The following is a 27,947-nucleotide window of genomic DNA, read 5'->3' on the forward strand; positions in this document are numbered from 1 at the left end:
AAGGTCGAGCTAAGGATGAACCTCTTTGCCACTGAGCACTTTTTTAACTAATCAGTCATGCCCCATGTCCTTAGACTCTGCTTCCATTACAGAATGGATGACAGTGGGACTGAGGAGATCCTGGAAGTGTTACTTCCACTGCCTGACTATATCCTCAGTTGAGGGCAGCAGAATCCCACTACCACTGTATAGAGTATGAGTAGAGTGTCACTTCACCCTCTTGATTTTTCTAATGTTTTATGAGAATCTTTTTGAGACTAGCCAAAAGTCTTATTCCATGGTCTCACCAAACTCCTCCCACACCTGTGTTTTTGCATCAGCCACTGCCAGACTCGCTCTCCACTGGGAGCACCTGTCAGCAGCCATTGGAGTCTCACGGGCTAACCAACCCCAACAAGTCTCATTCTTTACCTCCAGTGTCTACTATCTGGTTCTAAGATTACCGCCACAAAAGGCACCACCAACCTTGAAGCCACAACTCTTGCAGCCATCTCAGCAATGGAGGTGTGGAACATGGCACACTCAGACTTAGTGTCCCCAGTCTCCATGGGGGTATCTGCCAGTGGTTCCCAGTGCACCATCACTATATGTGTGGGTACGCCAATGCTGTCCAGCAAATTGCTTTGATTTAGCATCACTCTTTGTCTTGCCCACCACTCAGGACCAGTTTGCCTTGAAAGACCCTATAAAGGCCAAATAACAGCAGAGCTCCTTGGATTACTGGAATGCATAAACCCCTCTATCACGATAAGGTTGTAATTCATTGAGGGAGCTTATGTTTATACTTTAGCTTATTGTTGCACTAGCAGTTAAATTATTTGTGTTTGCTTATTTGCAATGTACTGAGTTAGGTTTACTTTCACTGGATGCTGCCTAATAGGATTTTGTGGTTGTCAAAACTGATATGTTGTTTATTTACATGTAAAACAACAAGCAAATATGTAATATATGCAATATCCTGGATACAATGGGTTGCCTGATCTAAAACCAGGTCATTTTAATGTAACCTAATGTCTTTTTGCATGTGAGGAACCTAATGGATGACGTGGAGAAAGAATAACCTGTATAACCTGAGCAGGACTGAGCAAGAGAGGGAGGAAGGGCAAGGATCATGCCACACAGAGCAGTACTGTTTAGGCCTGTGTATTAAATGTGTTATTTGTATAATGCTACTGTTGTGTGAGTCCAGACCCACATTCTGATCCTCTTAATATCAGCCAGTACTCTGAATCATGGGACCAATGATTCTGTGGGTGTTACAGCAGCCAGAGGGCCTCAAATACACTCTCATAAATACACACGGTACACATAAACTCAAAATAAACAGCAAGTATGCAGGAAGGATGAGTTTATTTGTTAGAAAGTTCAGTGCAAAGTCTAGAAGACAGAAGTAAAATGTTTAAACATCTTGAAACCCTAAACTTGTATGTTGTATGAATGTGTGTGGACACTTGGTTGCAAAGAAAGATACAGAAATGTATAAAGCATGATGCCCTCAAGCCACAGACGTCCGACCCGAGAGAGGTGGTAGATACTCTTCACATACAAGATTGTGGTATAACAGAGGGGAGTTAACGTAAGTAGGGTTAAGACAGTTAAAGGGGCACTTATGGTGTATTATAGAGCATTAAAGGGCTTTTTATAAGTATTTTCAACATGTTATTGTTGAGAAGTAAAGACCGCAGCAAAGACAGTTATATAAATGTTAAAATGGGTTACAGGGGCAGGATTTAGTCTGCCTTAATGTGCTAAAAAAAATTAAAAACAAGTCCAAAGGCAAAAAGGGCAGTTGAGGTAAAGAGAACAAAGGGAGGAAGGGTTTCACATGAAGAATCTCTTGACAAATTCGAAGAAACACTCGAGAGTTTCTTTCCCTTTCCTGAGACTGTTTTCCCCTAAATGTCATCTTGGATCAGCAGAGATGCAATGAATGCTTTATTGTTCACCCCGGAGCTGGTGCAGACGAGACCAAACATGCTCCTGCATGGTAAATGTATCGGTCTTTACCGCTGTAGTATCACTGCTAACCAACATTACCTTCCCAGGAATCATAAGACAGACAAATCAGTGCACCCCTGACCTTTCTCAGAGCTTCATCTGTCTTCCCATCAGTACCACAACTGTTACATTTTGTTGTTGAGCAATCTAAATTTTGGCTTCCAGATTTATCAGCTATTATGAATATCTAAAAAGTGATCTTACAGATACGTTGGTTTATACAGTTTTTGTTCACTCTGTCCAGTGTGATAGCGCTCTGCCTTCACTGAGCCTGATCTATGCTTCCCCCTGTTTGTTCTTAAATGCTGTCTTGCAGGTTCCTGATACGAAGAGTTAATTAGTGCAGCTAGTAATACTTCACAACACATGCTGAACATTCAAACACTCATTTAACTCATTTAGCACACTGCAACCCCAATAAACACACTGCATGAAGTCATTGTGGCTTCTGCTTTTTTGCTGTTTTGGGTAATAAATTGGTAAATTTTGGTGATAGCTACATCTTTCCTACTATTTGTCATGACTCATAAGGCAGACACTGACACCACCAACAAATGGAAGACAAACCAAACAGTGGGAGAACACCAGATATCATAAAAACAGTTAGCATCACTTGTTGATTTCTAGATGCCGCATTTTAAAGCCTCAAAAGTGGCATTTGTCCACCACCATGTTGGTTCATACTGTGCATCTGAGGTATGACTAGCATTACTGACCATGGTGGGAGTTGCACCAATCAGACATGGCTGGAGTCATCCCCACTCCATCATCAAAGCTTTCTTTCTTAACCTGGTAAAGGATTTATTAAAGCCTTTTTCATACTCTAATTCCTCTGCATGACACATGTTAGTAATAAGAAACGTATTTGTTAAGGTGATAAATCACAAAGCGCCTGTTTACTTGCAGAGTGAATATTCATCTTTGGTCACAATTAATAATTTAATAGATGCCACAAACAGGCAATGAGAGAAGCATGTGGGAAAGAATGCTGTTTGACATGGAAGGACAGAGATTGCTTTCACTTTGTTTTTAACTTCTTTTGATCTACTACTAGATGTCACTGGACAAGCACTGCTTGCTTTGCATGCCAAGTCAATAAATACCACTGGCTAAACTATATGGGTACAGTGCACACACCAAAAATCACATATTGTCTCTATAATGTATAATAATTCCAGTAAAATGATCCCAAAAGCACAAGTAACTGCAGCTGAGTGGCACAGTTCATTGACTTGAATTAGCAGAAGCCAATAGTAGACAGCTAGGTGTTGCCACAGTGGCAGCCATGCACATGGCCACAATCCAAAGCTTAACAGTTACACTCAGAGAGAAACTATTTACAGAGATCAAGACTGGTTTAAATGGTATTTGGGCATTTTAATGTTATACTTTGTGTGAATGCAGGGCCGGCCCGTGGCATAGGCCGTATAGGCAAATGCTAAGGGCGCCGTCCATCAGGGGGCGCCACGCCAGTGCCACAAATGTTGAAAAAAAAAAAAAGTTGGTACTATTATTTCTAAATACAAAAAATAATCCCACGTTAATTAAAATGCAAAGTAAAGCTTATTTAATAGAAATATTATTTGTTACAACATTACACTACACTGCTGATGTAGGGGGGGGGGCACCTAAAATCTTGCCTAGGGCGCCAGATTGGTTAGGGCCGTTTCTGTGTGAATGCACCTACTTTTAGCGCTACCCTCAAATGGCCATTGGACAAACTTCAGCTTTTGGGGTTTCCGCACTGGCTTCATCTTTCAGCTCAAGACTTGAACAACAACTCTTTTAGTGACATTAGTAAAATAAAATAAAAAATATAGCTTTATAGCAAAATAAAGCTAAAAGGCTTCAATGAAGAGACTTTGAAGCAACTGCAGAGCAAGCCTCCAATCGCTTTCTTTATAAAATTGAAATTTACAAATATTTCTTGAAACAATGATCTGTGAGTCATAGCTAAGTAGGCTAATGACAGCAATACACCTCCTTAGTTCACCATTTCCCAAGTGCACAGGAATGTGCTTACAGGAAACCAACCAGCCAGTAAATCCAAACAATTCCAAGTGTGATTCACAGTAGGATTGGACACAAAAATGAGAAGATTAAGAGGCAGTCCCAAAATCTTTCTAAGTCATCATATTTCTTTAATACTTCATTTTTGTGTTTTTTTTTTAACTTCACTTCCTTTACAAGTACAACATTAGAATGAAAATCTAACAAGATCAACACAAATACATTTTTCTTTTCCTCATCGATTAATGTATCCCTTCATTCTTTAGTGTTTGCAATTGGGTCATTCACAATGAATCATTTCTCAGCAACGCAATAAATACAGATTTTTACTTAATATTACCTAAATGCATGTATTTTGCGAGCTGTAGCTAGCCAACATAAAACTTGGTTCTCCCCAACAAGAAAAGCAATAAATGACCATTCAACGCCATATGTGGAGGAGGCAGCTAACAATCTAGTGAATAATTCTTCTTTTTGTTTTTTCTTACTTTAACTCTTACCAGTAGGAACGACATATAATAATTCCAACCCAGGAGGGAGTAGGAAGAGAAGCTGTGCAAACAAGCAAATCTGGAGAAACACTACTTCACTCATTCCTCGAAGTTAAATAAACAAACAAAAACTAAAGCCCGCTTGTGTTCCTGTACATATGCAGACCCACTGACACACTCCGAGGCAATCCCGGGAAGGGATTGGGCGAGACACACGCACAGATAGAGAGAGAGCAGGTCTTTCCCACCCTATCAACAGCTGCTGTACTAACAGCACATTTCTGTTAGAGTGGGATATGAAAGCAGGGTAGGAATAATGACTGGCCACTTAGACTCTTAGACCACCTCATATATAGAATCAGCAGTTGACAATTCCACTTTATCACACACACACATCTTTATTTTTTCCATTAACCACCCTGGATCTTTAATGGATTCTAAGCTCCTAATTGGACCGGTGTTCCCGACACCGGACCCGACTTCCCGTACACCCTGGAATATCACCTCCATCAGCCCTCGCCGGCCCATGGAGCTTTCATCGATGGCTACAACTGTAAGTATCGCGCTACAACTCTTGATTTCTCCTTTCTTGTTTAAATGACTATCCCTCGACTGTACTGGAGAGCCCCTGCGCGTTGCATCGATGCGTAAAGGAGGCGAAAATGTGAACCAACCCACCCAAATGGGGAAAAAACGGGCAAACGAACTCGCTATTTTTTTCATTCAGAAAACGTGAGATGTTTGAGAGTGAGAGTGCGCGAGGTGTCACCTCTCTGTGAATGAATGAATCGCGGCATCCTCCCCATGCATGCGTATCTGCGCTCTGTTCATTCAGCGCGGGACCTGAATGAAAGCAGGAGCGCAGCGCAAATCCCGTCATCACCGGTGGTTCTCCGGCTTGCTCCGCTGAGGCTGTAAAGAGATGCTGTGGGTGTATTTAGGGTTTAACTTCTGTGGTGAGAGCGCGAATCAATTTTAACCTGCTCCTCGTGTAGTTTTCTTATGATAGTCCTCATATACCAGTTTGCAGGGACATCATCCACTTAATAACTAATAACAGTTCTTTAATATTCCAGGTGACTTAACGTAACTTTACTGTTTTTTTGGGGTTTTTTTTTGTAAATTCTGTCCGCACAGTGGCACATGGAAACAAACCGATAAGTGATTTTAATTGTTTTCTTGTAATTGCTTTAGAAATTTGTTTTAAAGTCGTCCACACCTCGCTGTCATCCTCTGTTACCTTATTTACAGTTATTTTCAAGCTGGAAAGTATTACCCAGCCTCAAGTATATATCAGATTCTATTTCTCTTTGTCTCCCCTCTCTGGAGTAGGATTAGTTTACCCACCGCATCCAAGAAATCCCTTTAAACAGATCTGTAGCATCGTGATCGTCTAGACGATCTGTGTGTACTGAATATAGAACACAAGATACTGTTTAACTTTGCCCCAAATGAGCCCATTTTGACCTTGACTAAGAATGATTTATAAAAGGAGATTTAAAGATGTACTGAGAAACACATGGGTGAAGTGATACACTGGATGTAGTTCAACAAGTGGGAATGGTATAGTTTGGATTCTGAATTTGAAGCTCAGACTTGCAGGCTTTAACCACTGTATTTATGTGGTCTGGTGTTCACGGGAGTGCTGGGAAAAGCTGATAACAGAGCCGTGCCTGGGGGTAGCTTCTGGAGAAACAGATGGGATCTCCTGCTCCAGATAAAAATGTGGTTTTCATTTTGATCTTCCTCTCTAGGATTCTCTTTTCTTCTTTCCACTGTTTGTGGCATTTTGTTAATTATCCATCTAATCCGCAATCTCTACAAGGACATAAGCCAGTTTAAAATGTCCATGCGTGTTAGTGCGCATGGATGCACATACATTTGAGCACAGCTCGTGTGAGTGCTGATATGATACGTGCATGTGGCTTTGTGTCTTAAAAAGGAGACTATGATAGAGCATGAGTGAGTGGGTGGCCTTTTGATACCTGGTAAACACAAGAGTTTGCCTCTGAAAACGCAGACAACCTTTTCTCTGCCAACATGCTGATAGGCTGATTAACAACTTGCTCTTGAGGTGTGGCAGATTCAGTGAGCAGATAATCAGCTGAGCAGTTACTGCAGCATTTATCAATCCCGTTGAGCCTCAGAACAACTGAAGGAAAAAAGGCTATTACCACTTAAAAGAGATAGAATAGGCTGCTGGATTGCAGTTACTGATTATTTGTTTATGTTTGCATTCAGTAGATATGGGAGTGACAGGACATGATTAAAGTTAAGTCAACTAAGCCCTAGAATAAATCCAGAATATGAGGTTTTAATTGTGAAAATATACAACCTTAACATATTTTTTAAAAACTGGATGGACGTTCCTTGCAGCAGCCTGTTGGTCAGTTGTGGTTGTGAATGTCCAACACACATCAGTGCACTAACATCAACACAAAACAAAATCCAATAACTAATTTTCTTAGATGATCTTTTATTAATTCCTGACAACCAGATTTCACCCAGATATTTTACTCACAGAAAAAATCTTTTAAGGGATTATGCCAATATTGTTTTTCTGAACTGCTAAACAAAAGCATCAAAGGCAGTTGATTAAAGATGAACTTATAGTATAGAACTGACTATAAGATCCTCTTTAAATATAAGAGATGGTTCCTATTTCCTAATATGTGCAGAAGTCTATAGCTCACTGATATCTGAGTGGCTACAGAATTGTTTTTAATAAAAACATAGAATCGCCTGCAGTTATGTTTATCATATATGGCTGCATCAGAGGGATGTTGATTTAATAATTTTTGCACACAGACTCATCAGTGCCTGTGCATGTGTGTGGGGAAGATACTGAGCTTGAAAACTCTTTATGTTTACAGAAATTTAAAAGGGACCTACAGTGCTTTTTCTTATTTTTGTCAGTACAGACTGTTACAACTTCACATTTTCAAATTAAACAAATCTTCAAAATTGAGGTTAGCATTTGTAAGTAATCGGTGTGAGCCAAAAGCTCATGCTTCAGAGCTCAGTTTTTTCTACTCTTCGCTCATTGTCAAAGAGAGGGTATATCCCTAATATGGTCATCTGGAGCACACAGCTCTGTCTGTGAGCACAGCAGCTCCACCCACCTGCTGTTCAAACATTTTGTTTGTATGGAGCGCCCAATCAGAATAAAACAAATACTGATATAAATATGAGCATCTATGTTCTTCTTATTTTTATTATTATTAAAAACAAAAGAAATGTCTTAATTTCATTCAGATTCAACTCCTATAATTTTTCTTCTTCGTGTTCCTCTTCTTCGATGTCTCTCACAATCTCATATATCCCTTATCTTAATTTTATGCTTCACTTCATTTATTTTTCTTTGCCTGTCTTATCTCACTGTTCATTAAACAGTCACTAGACCACTACATTTGTATTAGCTGTTTTTCAGCGATGAGGAAAAACTCAGCGATGCTGGTGCGTCTGGCTTTAGTATGCGTTCACAGACATATTAACTATCAAGAGTATAAAGATAACATTTTAGTCTGTAAGTCTCGTAGGAAAATGCATAGAGGACGAGGAGCCTTCCGTGCTATGCAGCTCGCTGTTTCCTTCCTTCCTCCTCGTCATGTGATCGGCATTAATCTGGTCCTAAGCTGCTCAAACTGGGAGAATGGTGACATCAGAGGACATCAGAGGGAAAGAAAGGAGTGATTGAGAGATTTGTAGGAAAAGTCAGGAAGGTGAGAAATTATGCAAATTGGGAATCATCAGTGGCCATGGAGGAGAAGCAGATCCAGCAGAGAAAAACTGAACTGTGTTATCCAACGCATCCCTCATGACAGCATCATGCATGCATGCAAACTTCATTTTCCACCACATTTTCACTCATTAGCCTCCATAACTGTGCCTCAATTTTCTCACTCTACTGTTCCTCCATTTAAAAACAAGAGCTTGTGACTCTGCAAAAAACCAAACAAAAAACAGCTGAAACAGATGTCAAATAAGCAGAAAAAAAACAGATGCACACTTAAATGTGGCATCCAGGATTAATGAAAAAGATATGCGTGTTCCAGTTGACCGGTAGGGCAGCTGAGGAAGATTTAGTTCAGCAGAGCTAGTTCTGGGGACCGTGTGCATGTGTGTGGGTGGGTGTGCATCTGTCTAAAAGAAACACAGGGAGAGTCAAAAGGGAAGTGTTCATGCAGGCGGGTGTGTAAGGATTTCTGATATGAATTCTGAAGTGGAGCTGTGGAGCGTCTCAGAAAAAATAAGGTGCTGTCAAATGAAAACCTTTCATTAACACGCAACTTCTTCTTCTGAGGTAAAAAAAAAAAAAACAACAACAAAAACCCCCCAAAACCCAACCTTGGTTTACTTCAGTTCATTAAAAATGGCAAGTGGTTGAATATAACTAAGTGCATCTTTTAGGGATAAATTTGTGGCACTTTCTTTAAATTGATTCTTTGTATTTGACTTTAAACCTTAGGACTCAATGTAATGTATTTTAATATAGATAAAAGGGCTTCTTGTACAAAACTGCACAAATTCTGCAGCCCTGCTGAATGTTAGCAACTGTAATAAGATTGCATCTCGTTAAAAGTGCATCCAGTTTTGAAGATGCACTGACAAATTTGCCTGCTAATAAGTGCAAATGCAATGTTATCAGTTAAGGTACTTAGTACTGACCAAATCATAGCCAACCGTGGCATGAACTGAATCATGGATTTGACCAAAACTGCTTTTCCACCCACTTTTAGTCTAGTCCACATAGCTGACCACTTTCAGAGGAATACATTTTATTTTTTTAAAGTCATTTAGCACTGACCTATGCATTATTTAAGAAAGAAAGAAAGAAAGGCACTTAACTCACGTTTTGCGCACACACACACACACACACACACACACACACACACACACACACACACACACACACACACACACACACTATCAGGTTGAATCTGTCATGAATAGCAAAGATATAGTAATTTGTGTCATGGCCTGTGATTCAGCAATTTTAGGTTCTTAGTTTCAGTTCTTGATTATATTAAAGTTCAATAAGGAGCGATCAGTAGAAGAAACTGAACATGATTTATTGATATACAGAATTCAATTAAGGTATTTGTTGATTAAACTCTGATGGCCCGTCATAGCAAAACAGAATCCCAACAGTCATATCAATTAGGGCAGGACCCCCGTGTCAAGTTTACCTTTGTGTCCAAGTTTTTTGATTTAATTGTTGTTACTCACTTCCTGTTTCACTTTGCTGTCTAGTTTTCTTATGTATTGTATTCAGTCTCACATCTTCCCCTGAGACTGTGCTGATTGTGTGCACCTGTGTTTTCCCCTCAGCTGTGGTTCATTCCCTTGATTGGCTCTTTGTGTGTGACAACTACATCATCCTTTAGTCCTTTATTTAGTCCTTTGTTAAGTCATCTGTTTAGTCTCCCAGTGTGCTACTTTGGGTCACTTTTCTTGCTGGATTTATAGGAGTTTATGTGTTTATGGACTTCATTATTGAACTTTTATCCACCAATGAAGGTGTGCTTTTTGTTTATTCCACCTGTCTCCTATGTCTGCATTTGGTTCCGTAACCTGCAAACGATAACAGTTCAACGGGCATAAAATTGTATTTTTGCACAAGAAAAGTAATTCCCTTTTGGTGCATATGTCAGCATGGTGTGCAGTGTGTCCTTTAAAGAATGAAGGCAGCTAGAGAAGTGGAGTACAAAAGAACAAGAAGAAGAAGAAAAAACTATCTACAGCAGGTGAACAGCATCTAAAAGTCACGTTCTTAATAAATAGGAAAAACATCTAGCAAGGACTTAACAGCGGATATCTGGCCCCTCAGCTGATCCATCTACTGTTCACTGAAGCCTCACCAGAAATGGTTTCAGTAAAAGAGATACTGTCAACCAGTTCGTCTTTAAAAGAGATAAAGGGAGAAAAGATGGAGATATGCCAAACTACATAAGAACTGGACTGAAAAATAGTGGCAACACTGACTTTTTATCAATAAAAATCAACAATTTGAACAGATGTTTAGTCCAAATTGTTGCCAATATGTACACTGAGTGTCTGCAGCCATATGTAAAACACGCTGGAAGCTCTGTCATGGTGTGTGGCTGCATTTCAATCAGTGGTGTTGGGGATCTTTGTCAAAATCTATGTAATTGTGAACAAAAAAAGGGTGCAGCAACATTTTGATCAACCATGCAATACGATTTGGAAAGAAGTGTTATGGCTTCATTTTTTTAACATGACAATGACTTTCTACCAATGCAGTAAAAGTATAAGAAAAAGAAACACACATACACACACACACACACACACACACACACACACACACACACACACACACACACACACACACACACACACACACAATAGAACACTATCAGTCAAGCGTGGCCACCTCAGAGCCCGGACCTAAACATTTTTGAAGCATTGTGGGATCGTCTTGACAGAGAATGGAACAAAAGGCAGCCAACATCCAAAGAAGAGCTTTCAAGTAACCTTGGCAACTGTTCGTGAAGACTTCTTAAAGAAATGAAAAGAAAACTTTAAAGATTTCAGCCTGTGTTTAAAAATGTAGGTGGTCGTACCAAAAATGTATTTCGCACATTTTGTGCCCATTTCCTCCTTTCTAGCAATTTTTTTTTTTAAATGAGGGGTGGCTCAAGACCTACTGTATACATAGTTGTCTATATTAATTACAGCTGAATAACAGCTTAAGCCCGTTTTTTACATGAGTATTTGTTTTGTTTTCCTTTCCACTGCAAGCTTCTATTCCTCTCCATTTAAGATTTAATGAGATTTAAATCATCCCAATTACTACAATAATTATTATTTTCCTTTTCTTTTTCAGTTTTTCTTTAGATTTTGAATTCTTCACTGTCCTTTCATGAATTAAAAGCAATTGCTTCCTGTTGTCCTGTTGTCCTGTTGCAGGGTTCCATGGTCAGAGACTACCCATTTCCAACCGTAGATGTTCCAGACCACGCTCACTACACTATTGGTGTTGTCATCCTTGCTGTAGGCATCACAGGCTTGCTGGGAAACTTCCTGGTCATATATGCTTTTTGCAGGTATTTCTTTTTTCTGCTTATGTGACTGATTTAAATGAATGTCCCACAGTTACTTTTGCATAGCTCTCTGATAATAGAATATGTTGTGACTTATTTATTCCCAGTTCATTAAGCATGACAGCTTTATGTTTGTATGCAGGAGCCGAAGCCTGAGGACACCATCCAACATTTTCATTATTAATCTGGCAGTCACAGACTTCCTCATGTGTCTCACGCAGACGCCCATCTTCTTCATCAACAGCATGCACAAACACTGGATCTTTGGGAAGAAAGGTGCAACACTGTGCACATACAAAGCTTAACATTTTTAACTCAATTACGTAACATGTTGCACTTACAGACTTTACAGACTTTAAACAGTCTTTTATATGTGCAGGCACGCACACTTTGAATTCCACCTGTAACCTTAACCTTTTCATTGTGACATACAGTTCAGTGAATGTTCTCACACAGATACACACACAGAAACACAGCTGTCACCCCGTATGATTGCTTTTCTGTCACAGTTTAAAATAAAAAACACTGTGCAGTAGGGTTACTCATAATCAGATGTGCAGGATGATAGCGTGTTTTACATGAATGCATTCGGAGGGAGGTATCATTCATTAGCAGATGTCGTATTGAGAGGTTTTTAAAGAGGCAACACACTCCACTGATCAAACACTGGTAGTCGAGGCGCCTTCAGGAGGTGTCCTGACCTTGATGAAGACAGCCAATGGCTGTCAGAGCTGGAGCTCAAGTCTCAGCGGTGGTTACTGCAGGGGGGCGTTTGCTTCCTTTTTTTTAAATTCTAGCCTTGGCCATCCTCCTACCCAGTTATCCTTTGTAAAAGACAGAACAAGATTCAGATTATGAAATGAAAAAATAAAGCAAGTGAACCGAGTCTTGCAATTTATGTGTGTTTTTTTTAAGGTGCAGTAAGTCATTTTTTAAGATAATTTCACGTGAATAGAATATCCATGTAAAATTAAACCTAATGTGTTCTAAAATAAAATAAAATGAATCCATTAAAAATACATATGAGTGAGCACCTGTTTGTTGAAGCCAAATCGTTGCCCCATCATCTTAAATATAGTGAGGTGGACATTTTTTGGTAATAATGTTTTATGTATGTGGCTAGAGAATCGACCACATACATTGAACACTTAATACGTTTATTTTATTTTAAAGATTACAGATAGCTCTGTTAAACTGTATATGAGTTTTTGACATTTTTACATGTATAGTTTCATCATCGCTTTCTCATCACGGTTATTTCCTCCCCCACCATTGCACTCTCTTCTTCCTCATCCTCTTTCTCGTCAGCTTAAGCCTCATCTCTTGAATTTAAATCAGGGTTTTAAGACATGACAATGTGCATGAACATGCTTATTTGTTCTCAATATTTTTGCAATTACATATTGTCAGCAGAAAGCTAACAACAAGCCAGCTAAACAACAACAGCTGGTTATAAGCTAAAGAAAATATAAAAGCTAATGTTAGGCTTGAGTGTCCCAAAGATTACATTTTCCATCTGATAAACACATAAATAATTTTATTACATTCTCACATCATTGAGAGTTTATTTGCTGCAAGCCAGAGTCCATCAATGTTAGATCCACTTCAAAGAAAGCTGGCTAACAGTGTCAAATATACTCAACAACTCATCTCAGGATTGGTGTCACTGGTCAGAAGTGAGCTTCACTGATACATCAGCTCATATCAGATTGCTTTCAAAAGGTTTTATAGTCTCCTCTGAAGTAAATATACCGGAACACATATTGATAGCTGAAGTAAACAGTGGCCCAAAAACCTACACTCACTGCAGATGAACAATGGCTAGAGGTGTTTGTCCCACAGCAGACACAGTTGCTAAGATTATGCATTTGACCTGGGAGAGGTAAGAAAGCTGTTTTTATTTTGGGTGCAATCTGTAATGTACTGACATCTAGTGGCAAGATGTTACACACTGTACCTTTAAACAAAATCTCAATACATTAATTAATAATGGGATTTTTCTGTGCCTTAGGGCAGATGCATGACAGATGTAATTGGGAGAGGTTAAATTAATACATGGAGTACATTTATTAATAGCGTTAGGGTTAGCCCGAATTGTAATCTGTTGTTTGCAAGCTGCATGTGGCTCTTTAGCTGTTAAAGAGCCATGGGTTGCCAACCTCTGCTCTAGGGATTCTGTGAGTGGCAGTTTTAGGAGGTTAGGTGGATGATCTGTCAGTCTGTCTATTGCAGGGACATTGATTTTCCTCAAAGAATAAACTTTAGTGACCATCTGGTTTCTTCAGTTCAGGCAACAATTATACACAATGAAATGATGTCATCTATTAATTCATTTTCTTAATCGCTTGTCAGGGTAGCAATGTGGTACCCTGCCCATCCTGGGCTGAGAGGCAGGGTACTCCCTGGACAGCTCACTAGTCTATCACTAAGAAAGATCTAAGATAGAGACACAGACACTGAGTAACCAATGTGTCTAACAAGCAGGAGGAACCCACACAGGCCCATGGATAATGTGACCCCAGCCAGCTGCTGGATTTAAATCCAGGACCTGCTTGCTGTGAGGCAAACACTGCCCCACTGATGAAATGATGTCACATAGATTTGATTTGATTTACTAGAAGACCACAGAGGTTGAAGTTACCCATATTATTCCAGTATGTTTATATTTGACACACATTCATTGACAAGCTTTCAAATGCAACATTCAAAATGTTAGAAACAATAGCACATTTAATTTCTTGCACACGATAACATGCTGAGTGTTTGCCACTAAGCAAACCACAAGTCTTCAATGTTGTTTGGACAGATGATACCAAAGTAATGATGTTTGGTCATAACAGTTAACAGTCAGCACCAGTAACCAGACTGAAGTGTTGTGGCAGAACCTTAAGAGAGCAGTGAATAGACAAATGCAAACCCCATGAAAACAAACGGGCTAAAATTCCTTACCAGCGATGTGAGAGATTAATAAAGTTATACAGAAAACAATCACTTCAAGTTATTGCTGTTAAAGGTGTTTCAGCTAATTCATGGGGTGTTCTTGGTTTTTCACAAGATTGTAGGAGACCACCTACTTGTGTCAGTCAATAGATCGATAACATTCAAACTGGGTGGTATTTTTAACACATTTACCCACAAGTGTGGGTGTAGAGTCGCTATAGTTTAGGGCTATGTAGCTATCACCTGAAGTTTAAAACTGCTTCACAAAGACTGATCCTATACAGCTATCAAGGCTTTTCAGTTTCTTGTTATCGATTTAATAGCTTTTACTGGTGTTTGTGACATGTTTTTATACATGAATGAATGAATGAATCCAGGGGCTTAAATATGAGAAATATGAAAAATGTGACTGATGGTATATTTTGATTTGAGTATCCTGTGATATAAATAAGCTGCTAGGGAAAAAAATCAAATGAAAACAAGAAGAGCAAATGAAGTGAAACTCAAAGCAAGCAGGTTTTACATTTGATGGACTGTTGGCTGGTTGTTAGAGTGAATTGTTGTCTGTCTCTCTGTGTGGAAACCTTATGATTGACTGATGGGTGTTCCTTGGCTATCGCCCAGTATCAGCAGGGATTGGCTACTGCACACCTGCAACATTATTTGGTGAAGCGACAAAGAAAATGGATAAAGATAAAGTGTCACAAGATGCCATAATTAAATGAGCTCCATCCAAATTCCAAACACTGCAAAACATTTTAGATATCATAGATTATTCAGCATTTAAAATTGTTGAATGTATTTATTTGCCCACCTTGGTTCTAATGAATCTGATGCTTTCACATGCCATACTTTTTCTTCTTCTGGATATTCACTGGACGTTGTAGTTTAACTTATCTACCATATGCAAATGACAATTTTTATTATTTTGTTTTTAGATTTAAATGTCTGTTTTTATTGCATATTTTCACATTTTGCATAAAAACAATCTCATAAATTTTTTCCCCTCTTATAAAGCATTTGGACTTCACTATGCTCTCAGCATTGTTGTTACAGCAAATGCCTCAGGACTTAAAAATATTGTTCTTCTTCAGAAAACATCTGCTGTTTATTGTGAACCAGTCTGGAATTTATTAGCTTCAGCAAATTTGGCTTTTGAACACACGCACACACACAGATGTGTTGATGTACACTATATTAAACTGCCTTAATCGCCTGCATTTGTTTGAGTTTCATCACAAAGCCAACACAGAGTTTGTCATATGCTTGGACTTGATGTTGTGATTATATGACGTGTGACAGGTCAATGGTAATTACAAAACTACAGCCTGGAGGAAAAACAGCTGATGAAATGATGAGTGAATGCTTGTCGTTTGTCATGCGTGTCATCTGCATGAATATATTTCCACAAGTGTATCTATTAGATTTCCTCATGGATACATTAAGTGTAAACATGCCAACAATGTGTCTCTCTAAAAAAAGACAGCATGTTAAAATATTCCGACACATTTTTCATTACATAAACATTAGGTTTCACACTCCCTGCTTTCTATTTCCCTCACATTTTCTCTCATTTCTAATTCACCACATACACTTGTCTGCAAATGATGTTAACTGTAATCGCTAACCTAGAGCTCTTTTCCAGCATTTCATATCTCATTTATCTCATTATACTTCGAAATGTAGCATGAAATTAAGTGCCAATCAAATTATTTAAATAAACTGTTTTGGGTCTTTTTTTACTGTGATAATTGAAAAAAAAAAGGATCGAAAAACTATGTCAATGAAGTTCATGCTAACGCTGCATGTGACAACAAACTGTACATAATAGATGGAAATAGCCATCATGATGTCAACCACCTGTTTGTGAGGTTCCCTTACTACCTACTGCTGCTTGTGTTGGTATCCACTTGTTAGTCATAGCGACCCTTAAGACATTCCTTATCTTTCACCTGCTCCATCACCAATCAATCACCTGCCTCCATCTCACCCTATTCCTTCATACGCTCTGTACGTCCTCCTTCACAACATCCAAAAACCTTCCCTGTGCTCTTCCTTTTTTCCTCCAGCCTGCCTTCAAACACGCTATCTCCTCTTTCTCTTTACTCAGCAGTATCCTAGTTACAACAAGCACCTTGCCGGTCAACAGCACTCGTGTCTGTCATTGCTAACACAACAATGCCTGCATGATAATGGCTATTTTTGATTTGGCAATTATTTTATACCAAATGTTCTTCCTGGTGCAACTCTCTCCATTTATTCTGCCTCGAGACCGTCACGAGCGGTACATCTGTTTGCAGTCCTCATGGCTAGGTTGTGATGTGGAAGTTCTTCCTTCCCACTGTTGCAAAGTTCTTCTTCATAGGGTTCACTATAGGGCCTATATAAGATAAAGCACTGTAAAGGAACTTGTGTTGCAAATTGGTGCTATACATTTATAAAAAGGGAACTGAACACTTTGCATGTTATGAAGCTGCAGAGCTTTTAGCTCTTTTCCTACTTGTACCATGCTTTTTGGATTATTAATAGCTGGAAATTTCAACAGGGAGCAAGCCTCACGTGGTAATTGAAGAATACAGTTTTTGTCACTTGACTCTAAGAAGTCCAATTGTATAGACTATGAAGCATAGATCTCAAATGGTCAACCAGCAAAAAAGTTCCCCTTAGGAATAGAAAGCTAAACCTAACTAAACATTGCAGTTAGAGTTTTAACCACTTTGTCTGCTATCACTGTAGTTTTTACTACAATTATTTGTGATTATACAATCAGATGTGGTCAGTATTAACATGAGCACATGTTGACATTTCCTACCAAGGTTGTGAGCTGTACGCCTTCTGTGGAGCTCTCTTCGGTATCTGCAGTATGATTACACTGATGGTGATTGCAGTGGACCGGTACGTGGTGATCACCAGGCCTCTGGCTTCCCTCGGGGTGATGTCTCGTAAGAAAGCATTCACCACTGTGGCTGTTGCCTGGCTCTATTCAGTGGGCTGGAGTCTGCCGCCCTTCTTTGGCTGGAGTGAGTACAATTTTATTCAGTGACCTGGATGTTTAATAATGATTATCAGTGAGATATAGCGATGTAGTTTTTGAATCTCTGTCTAGCTACTTATTTCCAACTGATCTAACTAATGGCAGCATTTGTATTTCCTGATGAAAAGTGTGGCATTATTTCAAAGAGATCTTGGTTTGCCTTTTCAGCATGGAAAAAAAATGAACATTTCACGTGAATCATTAAAACACTTGATGGATATGATAGTGGAACAGTTTTACTGAGGCTCTGCAGCCTCACACGTTTTATGGTACCACATTTGCATCTGTTTGTGAAGGTACTAGCATTTGCAGAGTACACACAAAGGGAGATGCTACCAATGCAAATATGCTTGTGTGCAGTCCTCCAAGGACCTGACACCTTAACATTGATTAAGCTATGCGAAGGTTAAACGCTGACTGGTTGAAAAGTGGACCATAACAAGAAAAAGGAGCGACAGCAGAGTTCAATACAAACAAGAGAAGAATGGGGAAAAAAATTTAAGACAAAAAGTTCAACATGAGAGGCACAGATGGTGGACACTTTCCACTGTTTTTAGCTGTTTCACTATTTTAGCTCTTTGCATGTAACTTCTCTGGCTAGGCCCAACAACATCCCAAGCAGAAGTATGGTTGCTTGTGACATTGCCACCTGGTGAGAGTAAACAGCTACAACATGTAGACAATGGTCTGCAAAGCTGTGCGTACCACCACAGAGCTGTGTTTGAGCCATCGCTCTCATATTAGCTTTTGGCTTTTCCTGTACTGTGTTTGATTTAGGGGAGGGGTATTTCTGTCCACATCTTGTTCAAGTATCACAAAGTACAACTCCAGCTGTGAAAGCAACTGCTGCAACCCATGAAGAACAAGTCTACATTATTAAAATCATAGACACTTAAGCTTAGGCCTGTCCAGAAAGTGTGGGAGGACTGATTAAGACAACAAAATACAGCTAGCAATTATGATTGATAGAGGTGTAGGGTAAGAAAAAAAAAACAAAACAAATAAATGCATACAATAGTAAGATTTAGACACTTACATAGCCTGTCACAGCATGATGTCGCCTCCACAAAGGACTCCATGGTGGTAGTACATAATGGGTTACATGGCAGCACCATTGAAAGCCTTCTCCCTTTTCTTAATCTCAATAAATCCAAGCTTTTTCTGAAAAGGTTGAAGGTTTTAAATTAAAATCTACAACATGGCTTCTTATTAAGCCTAACCATAACCATAACCATGGCTGGAAATAAAAGTAAACTCGAACGTGTCACTAATACTGATTGATTAAAAATAAAGGTGCTTTTGGACAATGTGCCAGAAACAGTGGAACCACAGGGGAGATGTGTTTGACTTGAATGTGCATTGACTCATTCTTTACCCAGTGCCACCACCACCAGGGAGTGTGTGTACCATGGCAAGGCTCTTAATTGATTTTCCATTGGTATGTTATGCATTCTTAAGAAGCTGTGGTCATTTTACAAATTCAAGTCTAGTCTCAGGGAGTGACAATCAATGGAAAGCCCCACAAACAATGGCAAAAAAAACCTCTTCAGGATTTCAAAGAAATATCTCAGTGACTCCAATAAAATACAGTGAGAGAGGATAAATTACATAAACAGTACAAACCAGTAATACAGCTTAATTCTGTATTCCCTATCTATGCTTTGTTACCTGTATTTTCAAAGGCTATTGGCTCTTTCATTCATTGTCTTCAAGGTTGTTTAGGTGTTTAGCAGTTATAGGATGGATTTCCTTCCATACATCTTATATAAAACAGTGTTTTCTTCCATTTTTCTGTCCACTGAATAGACAAAATAAATCAATGTGGTAAAAGGTTGGCCATATAGTAAACTCCATTCATACAAGACTCACATACTCTACCGGCAGCCCTTTATTGAAGTAGTAGGCACAAACATGTTCAAAATGCAGAAGTATGAAGTCAAAGACTTTTCAGGAGCAAAGAGGCAGGAGAGAAATGTCAGATTTAATGATGTGGAAAATGACCAAAAGAGTTTATGTCCTCCCAAAGGTGCCTACGTCCCGGAGGGTCTGATGACGTCTTGTTCCTGGGACTACATGACGTTCACCCCTTCCGTCCGCTCCTACACCATGCTGCTCTTCACCTTTGTCTTCTTCATCCCTCTCTTTGTCATCATTTTCTGCTATTGCTGTATCTTCAGAGCCATTCGACACACAACGCGGTTGGTACTGTTCATGCACACACAAACATCAACACCATTTATGGCTATTATTCTCGAAGGTCTCCTCCTGTGACACACTCCCACAGCTGTGTGAATATCAACAAGTTAGCCATAAAAATGAATTACAAACGAGGGTCTGTTATCACAGTAAAATTACAATTTATATTATTTATTATAGACGACGGCTTTCGATAACTATTTTTACTGGTGGTGGGCATGTCTGTGCATCACAGGGCAATAACAAAGATCAACTGCGAGGGGACCAGAGACTCTGCAAAGAGATTCCATAAAATGAGGAGCGAATGGAGGATGGCTAAAATTGCACTCATCGTCATCCTCCTGTTTGTCATCTCCTGGGCCCCTTATTCCTGCACAGCCCTCACTGCATTTGCTGGGTACGTGCACAAGTGTGTGTGTCAGTGTCTGCTAAAGAGACATCTTTTTTCACAGTCCAGTGACGTCTAAAATTCTCCATTAGGACAAAAAAAACCCAAAGTTGAACACTTTACTCACAATAAAGTACTGAGTTTATGATTGAAGATGCCATTAAAGCTGTTTCAGCCAAAAGCTATTTATCTATGGCTGCGTGGTTTTAGTCGTAACAAGACTGTCAATATTCCTGTAGGAAGTGAACTCCCGTGATGGTTACCTAGAACAGAGTATTCATCAATACACATGCATGACAGAACCAAACCTTTGTTTTTTAAGTTGATTTGTTCCAAACCACCATATTTCTCTCAATACTTGGTAGACCAATAAGAAACTAGGAAAGGCTGCATACTGGATTGATCAGGTGGACAGTGACACAACTACCTGCTGCCTGTTCTTTTGCGATGGACTGTGCTGCCTGTCCAAGAAGTACCCCATCATTGTCCCAGTGTCACCTGAAGTATAGCCTCCAGCCCACCGTGACCCTGGCTGAACAAGCAGTTAAGAAAATGTTGGGGTGAAGTGAGGGATGAATTGAGCACTAAATGCAAGCCCAACTGTGTGTCCCAGTCCTGTGTCTCTGCACTAATTCTGCACAAGACAACACACGCCCACCCATGCCCTTGTCACACAAATGTGTCTCATTTTTCTTCCTGCCACCATCTGTCTCATCTCTCTCTCCCTCTCTCTCTCTCAGGTACGCAGACTTGTTAACTCCTTATATGAACTCTGTTCCTGCTGTGATTGCCAAAGCATCAGCTATCCACAACCCCATCATATACGCCATAACACATCCTAAATACAGGTAGGATGTAACTGCAGTAACAGTTAAAAAATAATGGTGTTCTTTCTCAATCTCCTCGCACAAAACAGCGGTGAAGAGGCAGACGTTACACAAGGTGTCAGAGTAATAATTAAGGACATAAAAGTAAAAAACTTTTTGCAGCTTCAGTATGTACACAATGGCACACCACAGTAAGAATGTAAGAAAAGAAAGAAAACATCAAGCTACAAAAAGGAATAATAAAGCAGTGTGACAGAGAAGTATAATTGTTATACAGAGAAAGTAAAGAAAAGATACAAAATAATCATTTTGAAGTATTTTAGTAAAGGTTCATGTTGTCTCTGTCCCCCCCCCCCCAGCCTCAGACTTGTTTAAAGAACAAATTTAGCTGCTTCCATGCTCATGTTAGTTATCTCTCCAAGTAAATATTTCATCTTATTTGGTTTGTGAGTGTGTCAAATTTGGTATTGCTCTCTCTGCATGTGTGCATAATTGATACTATGTTGCCAGGTTTGTCATCGTCACCCATATAAATGGCTGGGATGTGCTTCCTCGGTCTATAGTCAGTTACATCTGATCAGCTCTGATTAGAAAGGGAGATTATTTTTGGAGTTTTAGCAAAGAGGTTGCTCAGTAGTTGATACTTTAACCGATGGCACAACCACAGAATGATTAACATGTGTGGTTTACATTATATCAGAATAAGGTTTCATTGTTCTTTAATCATTTTAAAAGGGTATAATTTTAGCTTGGGTGTGAGAGGTCAGCCCCCAAAAATCTACAAATCTCTAAGGAGCCCAGCATATACGATGTCACAAAGTTTCTACAGTTCAAAGAATTTTGAAGAATACAAAAAACAAACATTAAAAAAGACAAATAAAGGAGATTGGAGCGCCAGAAACAAACAAACAAAAGAAGGTTGAAGGCCACCCACCCAGTGTGTGATTCGATTAAATCGCCTTATCTAAACTTGTGTTAATAAATCAAACTAATGAAATTAAAACTGAAAACAAGACAACCCACAACATTCAACTCAGTAGAATATTGAACGTTTACTAAGCAGCTGAAGTCAAAGGAGGCCAATGTCAGACCAGAGAGAGAGGCACTCCAACCATCCTGACTTCATATGCAAGCAGATGAGTCTTCATAGCTAATCACTACTCTGCATGAAACAGAGAGTGCTAGAAAGCAGGTTAATAAAGATGATCAAATACAATAACCAGAGGGTAAATGTGCCATCGCACAGAGGCGCATGACACTCCCAGTGACTCCTTTGCACTTCTTTAATCACATTCTAATATAAAAAAAATTGCGAACAAGCTACAAATCTTCTTTAATTTACAAATCTCTGTAGCATCCAAAGCTTGAAACCAAAACAGCTTTTATGAATGCAAGATTGAGAAAAGGTACCATAATACTACTGAATAAAGATGATTACACAATACTCTGTGTTACGACCGGTTAGACGGTCAAGTAAGGGAGTCACACTACCACCTGAATATGGATAGAAAAGATGTTTTAAAATAGGTGGCAAACCTGTTTATGTCTGTATCAGTGGTGTGAAATTGTGCTTGGATGGGCTGCTAAGTGTATTGTATAGGATGTATATGCAAAAACAATACAATACATGCAAAGACAGCACAGTCACTGTCACAGGAGTGAAGAAGAGGAGCAGCAGGAGCCCAAAGCTACAGAAGCAGGCTTTAAATATCCCTGCAGAACACTGGCCATGTGTTCGGCACCTCCTGCAACCTCCTGCAACACATGACACTCACACACACACACATACACACCGATCCCACAAGAAAGTCCAATGCAATAACAATTTGGAGGGATTTGGACATATGTTACTCTGTAGAACATTTCAGTTCCAATCCTATTTTTCAGACTTTTGACCATATTTTCTGATTTGTGGGGTGGTAAAAGCAGAAATTCAAAATCTGTACAAGAAATGAACAATGAAAAAGAATGCAAATGACTTCACTTTTGTAAAAATTTATTTAAATATTCAACTGGGGAAAAATTCTGATAATATTCATTAGCAGGCTATACTTTCATGTACACGATGCGCTTACTTTTGTTTTTGGCAGTAGTACGAGGACATTTGGCAGCAAATATCCTTGTATTTTGGAACTTTTGGAATTACTAACTTTCCAATTAGTAGATGACCTGCACTACCTCCTGATTTACAGCTGCCCCTAAAATTATTGCCATGCTTACCATGAACAAGCCTACGCACTAGTGAGTGTAAGTTCAAGCAAACTTGATCTGAGCAGACACTATGATCCTGTCTCCCTTAAAGTACTCGTCATGTCCATTTTATCATAACTTTGCTCCTTATCAAATTATTAGTTTAAAGCTAATCCTTACATGGGGATTCATTCTGCACCTTAGCAACGGAGCTAATTCGTGTTGATTTTAAAGACACTACAAAGTGCTGGGTGAACATCAGCCTCAACCTACTTTATAATTTATTATCATTATTTTATTACCACTGTTTATTATTTGATCCTGCTTTTGTGTGGTAGTTGGCACATTCGCTTAACAATCAAAAGGTTCCAGCAGGAGACAAAAATCCCTTTCAGGTTTTATCAGGGAGAGAATCCCAGGTGAAACCACATCAAACATGCCAAGCTACCTGCTAACAACCCTACCCCACCCCTCACCCCCAAGTGAATAAGGCTGAAAATAGCTTATTTGGTTTTGTTTTGTGTTGTTACATGAATCACCGAAGCAACTAGAAACTGAATAGTAGTAAATGCATTAGTAAGACAATAATTAAATAGTAGTAAAAGAGCAGTACACTGAAATAAAGGAAAAAATAACATGCTGACTACAGTGACAACATGGGCAGTCTTGGTAGTTGTACCACAACCCCTTAAATGCACAGCATTAATCAAACTTGCATAGTGTAGAAAAGCACTATACTGTATATATATCTAGCTCATTTACCATTTACCAAACTTTAAGGAGCCAAGCCTCGTGACTACTTTATTTTTTGTAGTATTCTCATCTTGATAACTTTTTAACATCCTAATTAAAAGCCAACATTTGTCTAATTCAGCTCAGCTTGTAAGGATGTCATGCAGCCCCACACTTCACTATCATGTAATTTAAAAAAAAAGCAATTATGGATTGGAAAATTTCTCTGTCTCGTTCAGGTCAGCAATCAGCAGGTACGTTCCTTACCTCGGGGTATTGCTATGTATGAAGAGCAGAGACCGTTTCAGCAGCAGCAGCTTCCAGTCCATCCGCCGATCAACCCTCACCAGCCAGTCAGAGTTCAAAGGCCCCAGCAGGACTCACAACTCTTCCCAGTCTGAGAGTGAATCAGTGAGTGTGGCTCATATTTAATATGTTTTGTATTTTATGTCCTTGTACAAAGGTTTAAAATATGGATTGCTGATTTCAGTCCTTTTCCATCTCAGGCCCAGTTCTCAGACACGGAAGAAGACTACTCTTCTCGAACTCCTGTTAGTCGTCACTTGTCCGGTGATGCCAAACAGGTGCGTCACGCTAGCCAGAGGTCAAAGGTGAGAGGGTATAACACAGAGTACGAGAGAACCTCTGCTCACAACGCCACTGATCCAGCAATATGTCACCTGTCACCAATCACTGTGAGTATAAAAGCCTCACTTGTGTAAAGGTATTGCTGCTAACACGACAAAAGGTTCCATGATTCCAGTCTACTTGATTTTAATTAGCTTTGTCTCCCCTTCATTCTCATCTCCTTGTTCACTTTGAAAAAACCTTTCAGTGCTCAATAAGTGGAAGTCTCTTTCTGATCACCTGCACAGTGTCCTTCAGTGTATTAAAAGCCTTCAGCCTGTGTTTATTTTGGGGAAGAGAGTTGCACAAGGTAAAATCTGTAGAGTAAGGTAGGGAGTCATTGCAAATTATGTTTGGCTCCTGAAAGAAGTAGAAAGAAGTTTTGATGCATTTTGAATGGGTGTACAATGGCCGGCTGACACAACACCACTGTTGAGGTACTTTGCATTGAATATTCCCTCTAAGTAAAACTGCACTGAAAGTCTTTCCCTTGCAGATGAATTCATAGCACACAACCCGTCGAATGACAGTTTAACTGCTTCTGTGCTTGCTTGTGACCAGATGTCCCTGTTATTGGTTCAGACGTAACAAACTCGTTCACTGACACAACTGTTTGGACACAGCTCTAATCACCAGAACTCTGATGTAAAAGTTGTTTCTCGAGGACAGAGTTTACTTTCTGTGCAAATTTGAGGTCTGCTGTGAAACTGCGGTTAAGCTTGTACTGGTAGTCTTGAATCGGAGGTGATAACTTTTTCAAATTTAAAACAGATAAAGTGTTTTTCTTTCTATTGGCAGAGTCGCTGGATTTTTTGACAGCACACATAGAATATATTTACTATATAGTAAACCCAAAGATTTATTTTTACACCATATGGTATTTCTAAGTATATTTCTGAAGTATAGAGTTAAAAAGGGGTGAAATAGGACTCAGGCGATCATTTCTTATAATATTTTCATGATACTTTTGATGGAAGGTTTTGCTGATTGTTTGTCCATCAAAGCTGATCTAAATCCTCTTAAATTGTTGTTTGGGAGCTCGAGACATCGTCGATGTCATCATTGTTTAATTGCATGTAACTTAAAGAGGACATATTGATGGGAGTCCACTTAAAATCCAGGCTAACTCAATGTTATGACCAGGGACTGTGTAATTGTGTTTCTGTGGTGCCAGAAAACAACGCTGATCTTGCTGGTTTGACTTTGCATTTCAGTATCACTCATATTGTCTGGTTACCAATGGGAACAGCTTATTTGACTTTTTAAAACAAAATCAAACCACAGAAAGAATTTCATAAAGAACAAGTACCTCACGGACTGCTATTGCTTTTAAATGACTCTCTGAAGCTGACATTTGCGAACTGTCTCAGTCTGAAATCTTCATGTCTGGAACTTTATTGTAATCACAGCTACTTTAAAATCAACCTGCATATAAACTCTGCCATCAGAAATACAGTAAAATGAAGAAAAGAGTGTCATGTTGGAATCAGCATGTATTGATGTCTACAACTCTGCATTATTACTCTATCACTAGTGACAAAAATGTAACTCACAGTTTCTCCACTGAGGGACATATGGTGTAAACAGCCAAGTGAAAGTGAATGTAAACCCACATAAAGTTTGTTTTTTAGACAGTGAGGGAGAAGCCAGCGACATTGAGGATAGAGAACAGGGGAAGATAAACAGTGGGTGTCATTGGAGCGGATTCAAACCTGGGCATATGGGTCGCTTGTTCAAGCCAGTGAGCTAAATTAGCACCCCACAAAGTGCCACTTTTAATTGCAAAACTCAGTAAATGAACAGCTGTAAGAGTTAACAGTGCAGGCAAATTTCTAACGAATAGGCTGTTAAATGGACTATAAACTCTCACAGTTTACAGCACATAAAGAAGTCAAAGGAAGGTTTTATCCAAAAGTTTAACCTCCATCAATGTATTTATTGATTCAAAGGCTGGAAGTCACCTGTGGGTCAATCCATGTGGTTGTCATAGTTACATACTGTAAGTCGATCTGTTTGTGAGTAATAAACTGTCAAGGAGCATAAACAAACACCAAAAAAAGCACACATGTGAGTACCCAGGTCACGACTCAGTTATACCACCATGGTTTAAAGAAGTGGAACATGCCTAGCATCCTCTTCTTCTTCTTCTCCTTTTTATTTATTGGCTGCTTCCTTTAGGGGTCACCACAGCGGACCGTCTGCTTCCATCCTGTCATATCCCTGTTAACCCTACCTTCACTGCATCCATGAATCTTCTCTGTGGTCTTCCTCTCCCTCTGCTGCTGGAGAGCTCCATCTTCAACATTCTTTGCCCAATATATCCACGATCCCTCCTCTGCACATGTCCAAACCATCTCTAACTCTAACTTCCTCTGACATACCCATTTCTAATCCTTTCCCTTCTGGTCATATCACCTTTATTTTAGAAGATTGTCACTAGTACATTATTAATCCTCTGCATCTTTCCTCCATCCTCGAAGCACCCCTACTATCTTCTCAACACACCCTTCATTTGTTAGATGTCCATCTCTCTTGTACATGGGGGAATACTTGTATTGTCATCATATTGGTTTTATACTCTAATTCAATCTAGGGAACAACATAGCTGTGGGAAGGCATGAAAGGAGTCAAATGTTGATGCCTTTGTCACGTGAACGATTGCAGAACTGGGAATGGACCATTTTCAAAAACTATTGCATCTCCTCCTCTCTATAAAACCCTGCTTTTCTCTGTGCCTTTGAACATGTCAGCCTAGAACGTCTATAAACACTTTGGATTTCTGATGTGGACAGACAGCATAAAGCGGCCCTCACAATGCCATTCACACATCCTTTGACAGACAGCTCAAAATCCACAGTTTATGAGTAATTTGTGCTAACCCACATGTGACCTCAAATACTAAATGCCTGAGCCTCCCCACCAGACAATCACAGTTCTGTAAGCCTTTCTCCCCCCCCCCCTCTCTCTGTCTTTTATTAGTGAAGATCAGCATGCAATGGCATTTTGTCATTTTTAGCTGGCTGTGACCTAACTAAAAATGACAGAAGTTGCTGGCAGCAAGTGAAATTGGCTGTCGAGTATCTTAAAAATAAACCCAGCATTAGTTTTCATTCATATCACATCTATAATTTAAGCTTTATCGACTTAGTCACTTTATCAGCCCCTTCAAGCGTCACACATGTGTTTAATTTGCATTTATGTTGTTTAGGATGTTAGAGTAATGTCATAAAATTTGTCCAATAAAATTTGAACACGAGTAGATAATTTTGCATGGTAGTGTTCACAAACTAAGAAACCCAGCGTACACAGAAGTTACCAGGTGTGTAATAGTTTCTGGTACTGGAGGCCATCCACACCAGCTGTCAGCGATTGCTCTAGCTTTTGGCAACTAAGTGGCAGAAGCCAACTGATCTTTTTATGATTGATCACTCTTAATGCACTCACATGCAC

The 27,947-nt window shown here is 39.4% G+C and overlaps 1 protein-coding gene across 1 annotated transcript in view; it reads left to right on the forward strand.

The window, feature by feature from the left end:
• The first annotated feature begins 4,732 nt into the window (after positions 1–4,732).
• Positions 4,733–27,947, forward strand: part of LOC102212115 (melanopsin-A-like) — a 33,556-nt gene continuing 10,341 nt past the window's right edge. Inside the window, exons 1-9 of the mRNA XM_005749719.2 lie at positions 4,733–5,052; positions 11,430–11,566; positions 11,706–11,839; positions 17,320–17,523; positions 19,564–19,735; positions 19,969–20,130; positions 20,862–20,969; positions 24,110–24,281; positions 24,377–24,565. Of these exons, the coding sequence (XP_005749776.1) occupies positions 4,930–5,052; positions 11,430–11,566; positions 11,706–11,839; positions 17,320–17,523; positions 19,564–19,735; positions 19,969–20,130; positions 20,862–20,969; positions 24,110–24,281; positions 24,377–24,565 (1,401 nt within the window). The 5' untranslated portion in view covers positions 4,733–4,929. The remainder of the gene's footprint in view (positions 5,053–11,429; positions 11,567–11,705; positions 11,840–17,319; positions 17,524–19,563; positions 19,736–19,968; positions 20,131–20,861; positions 20,970–24,109; positions 24,282–24,376; positions 24,566–27,947) is intronic.

Source organism: Pundamilia nyererei, unplaced genomic scaffold (genome assembly GCF_000239375.1).
Source record: "Pundamilia nyererei isolate P.nyererei 1_Seehausen unplaced genomic scaffold, PunNye1.0 scaffold00253, whole genome shotgun sequence".
In the NCBI taxonomy this organism is placed as follows: Eukaryota; Metazoa; Chordata; class Actinopteri; order Cichliformes; family Cichlidae; genus Pundamilia; species Pundamilia nyererei.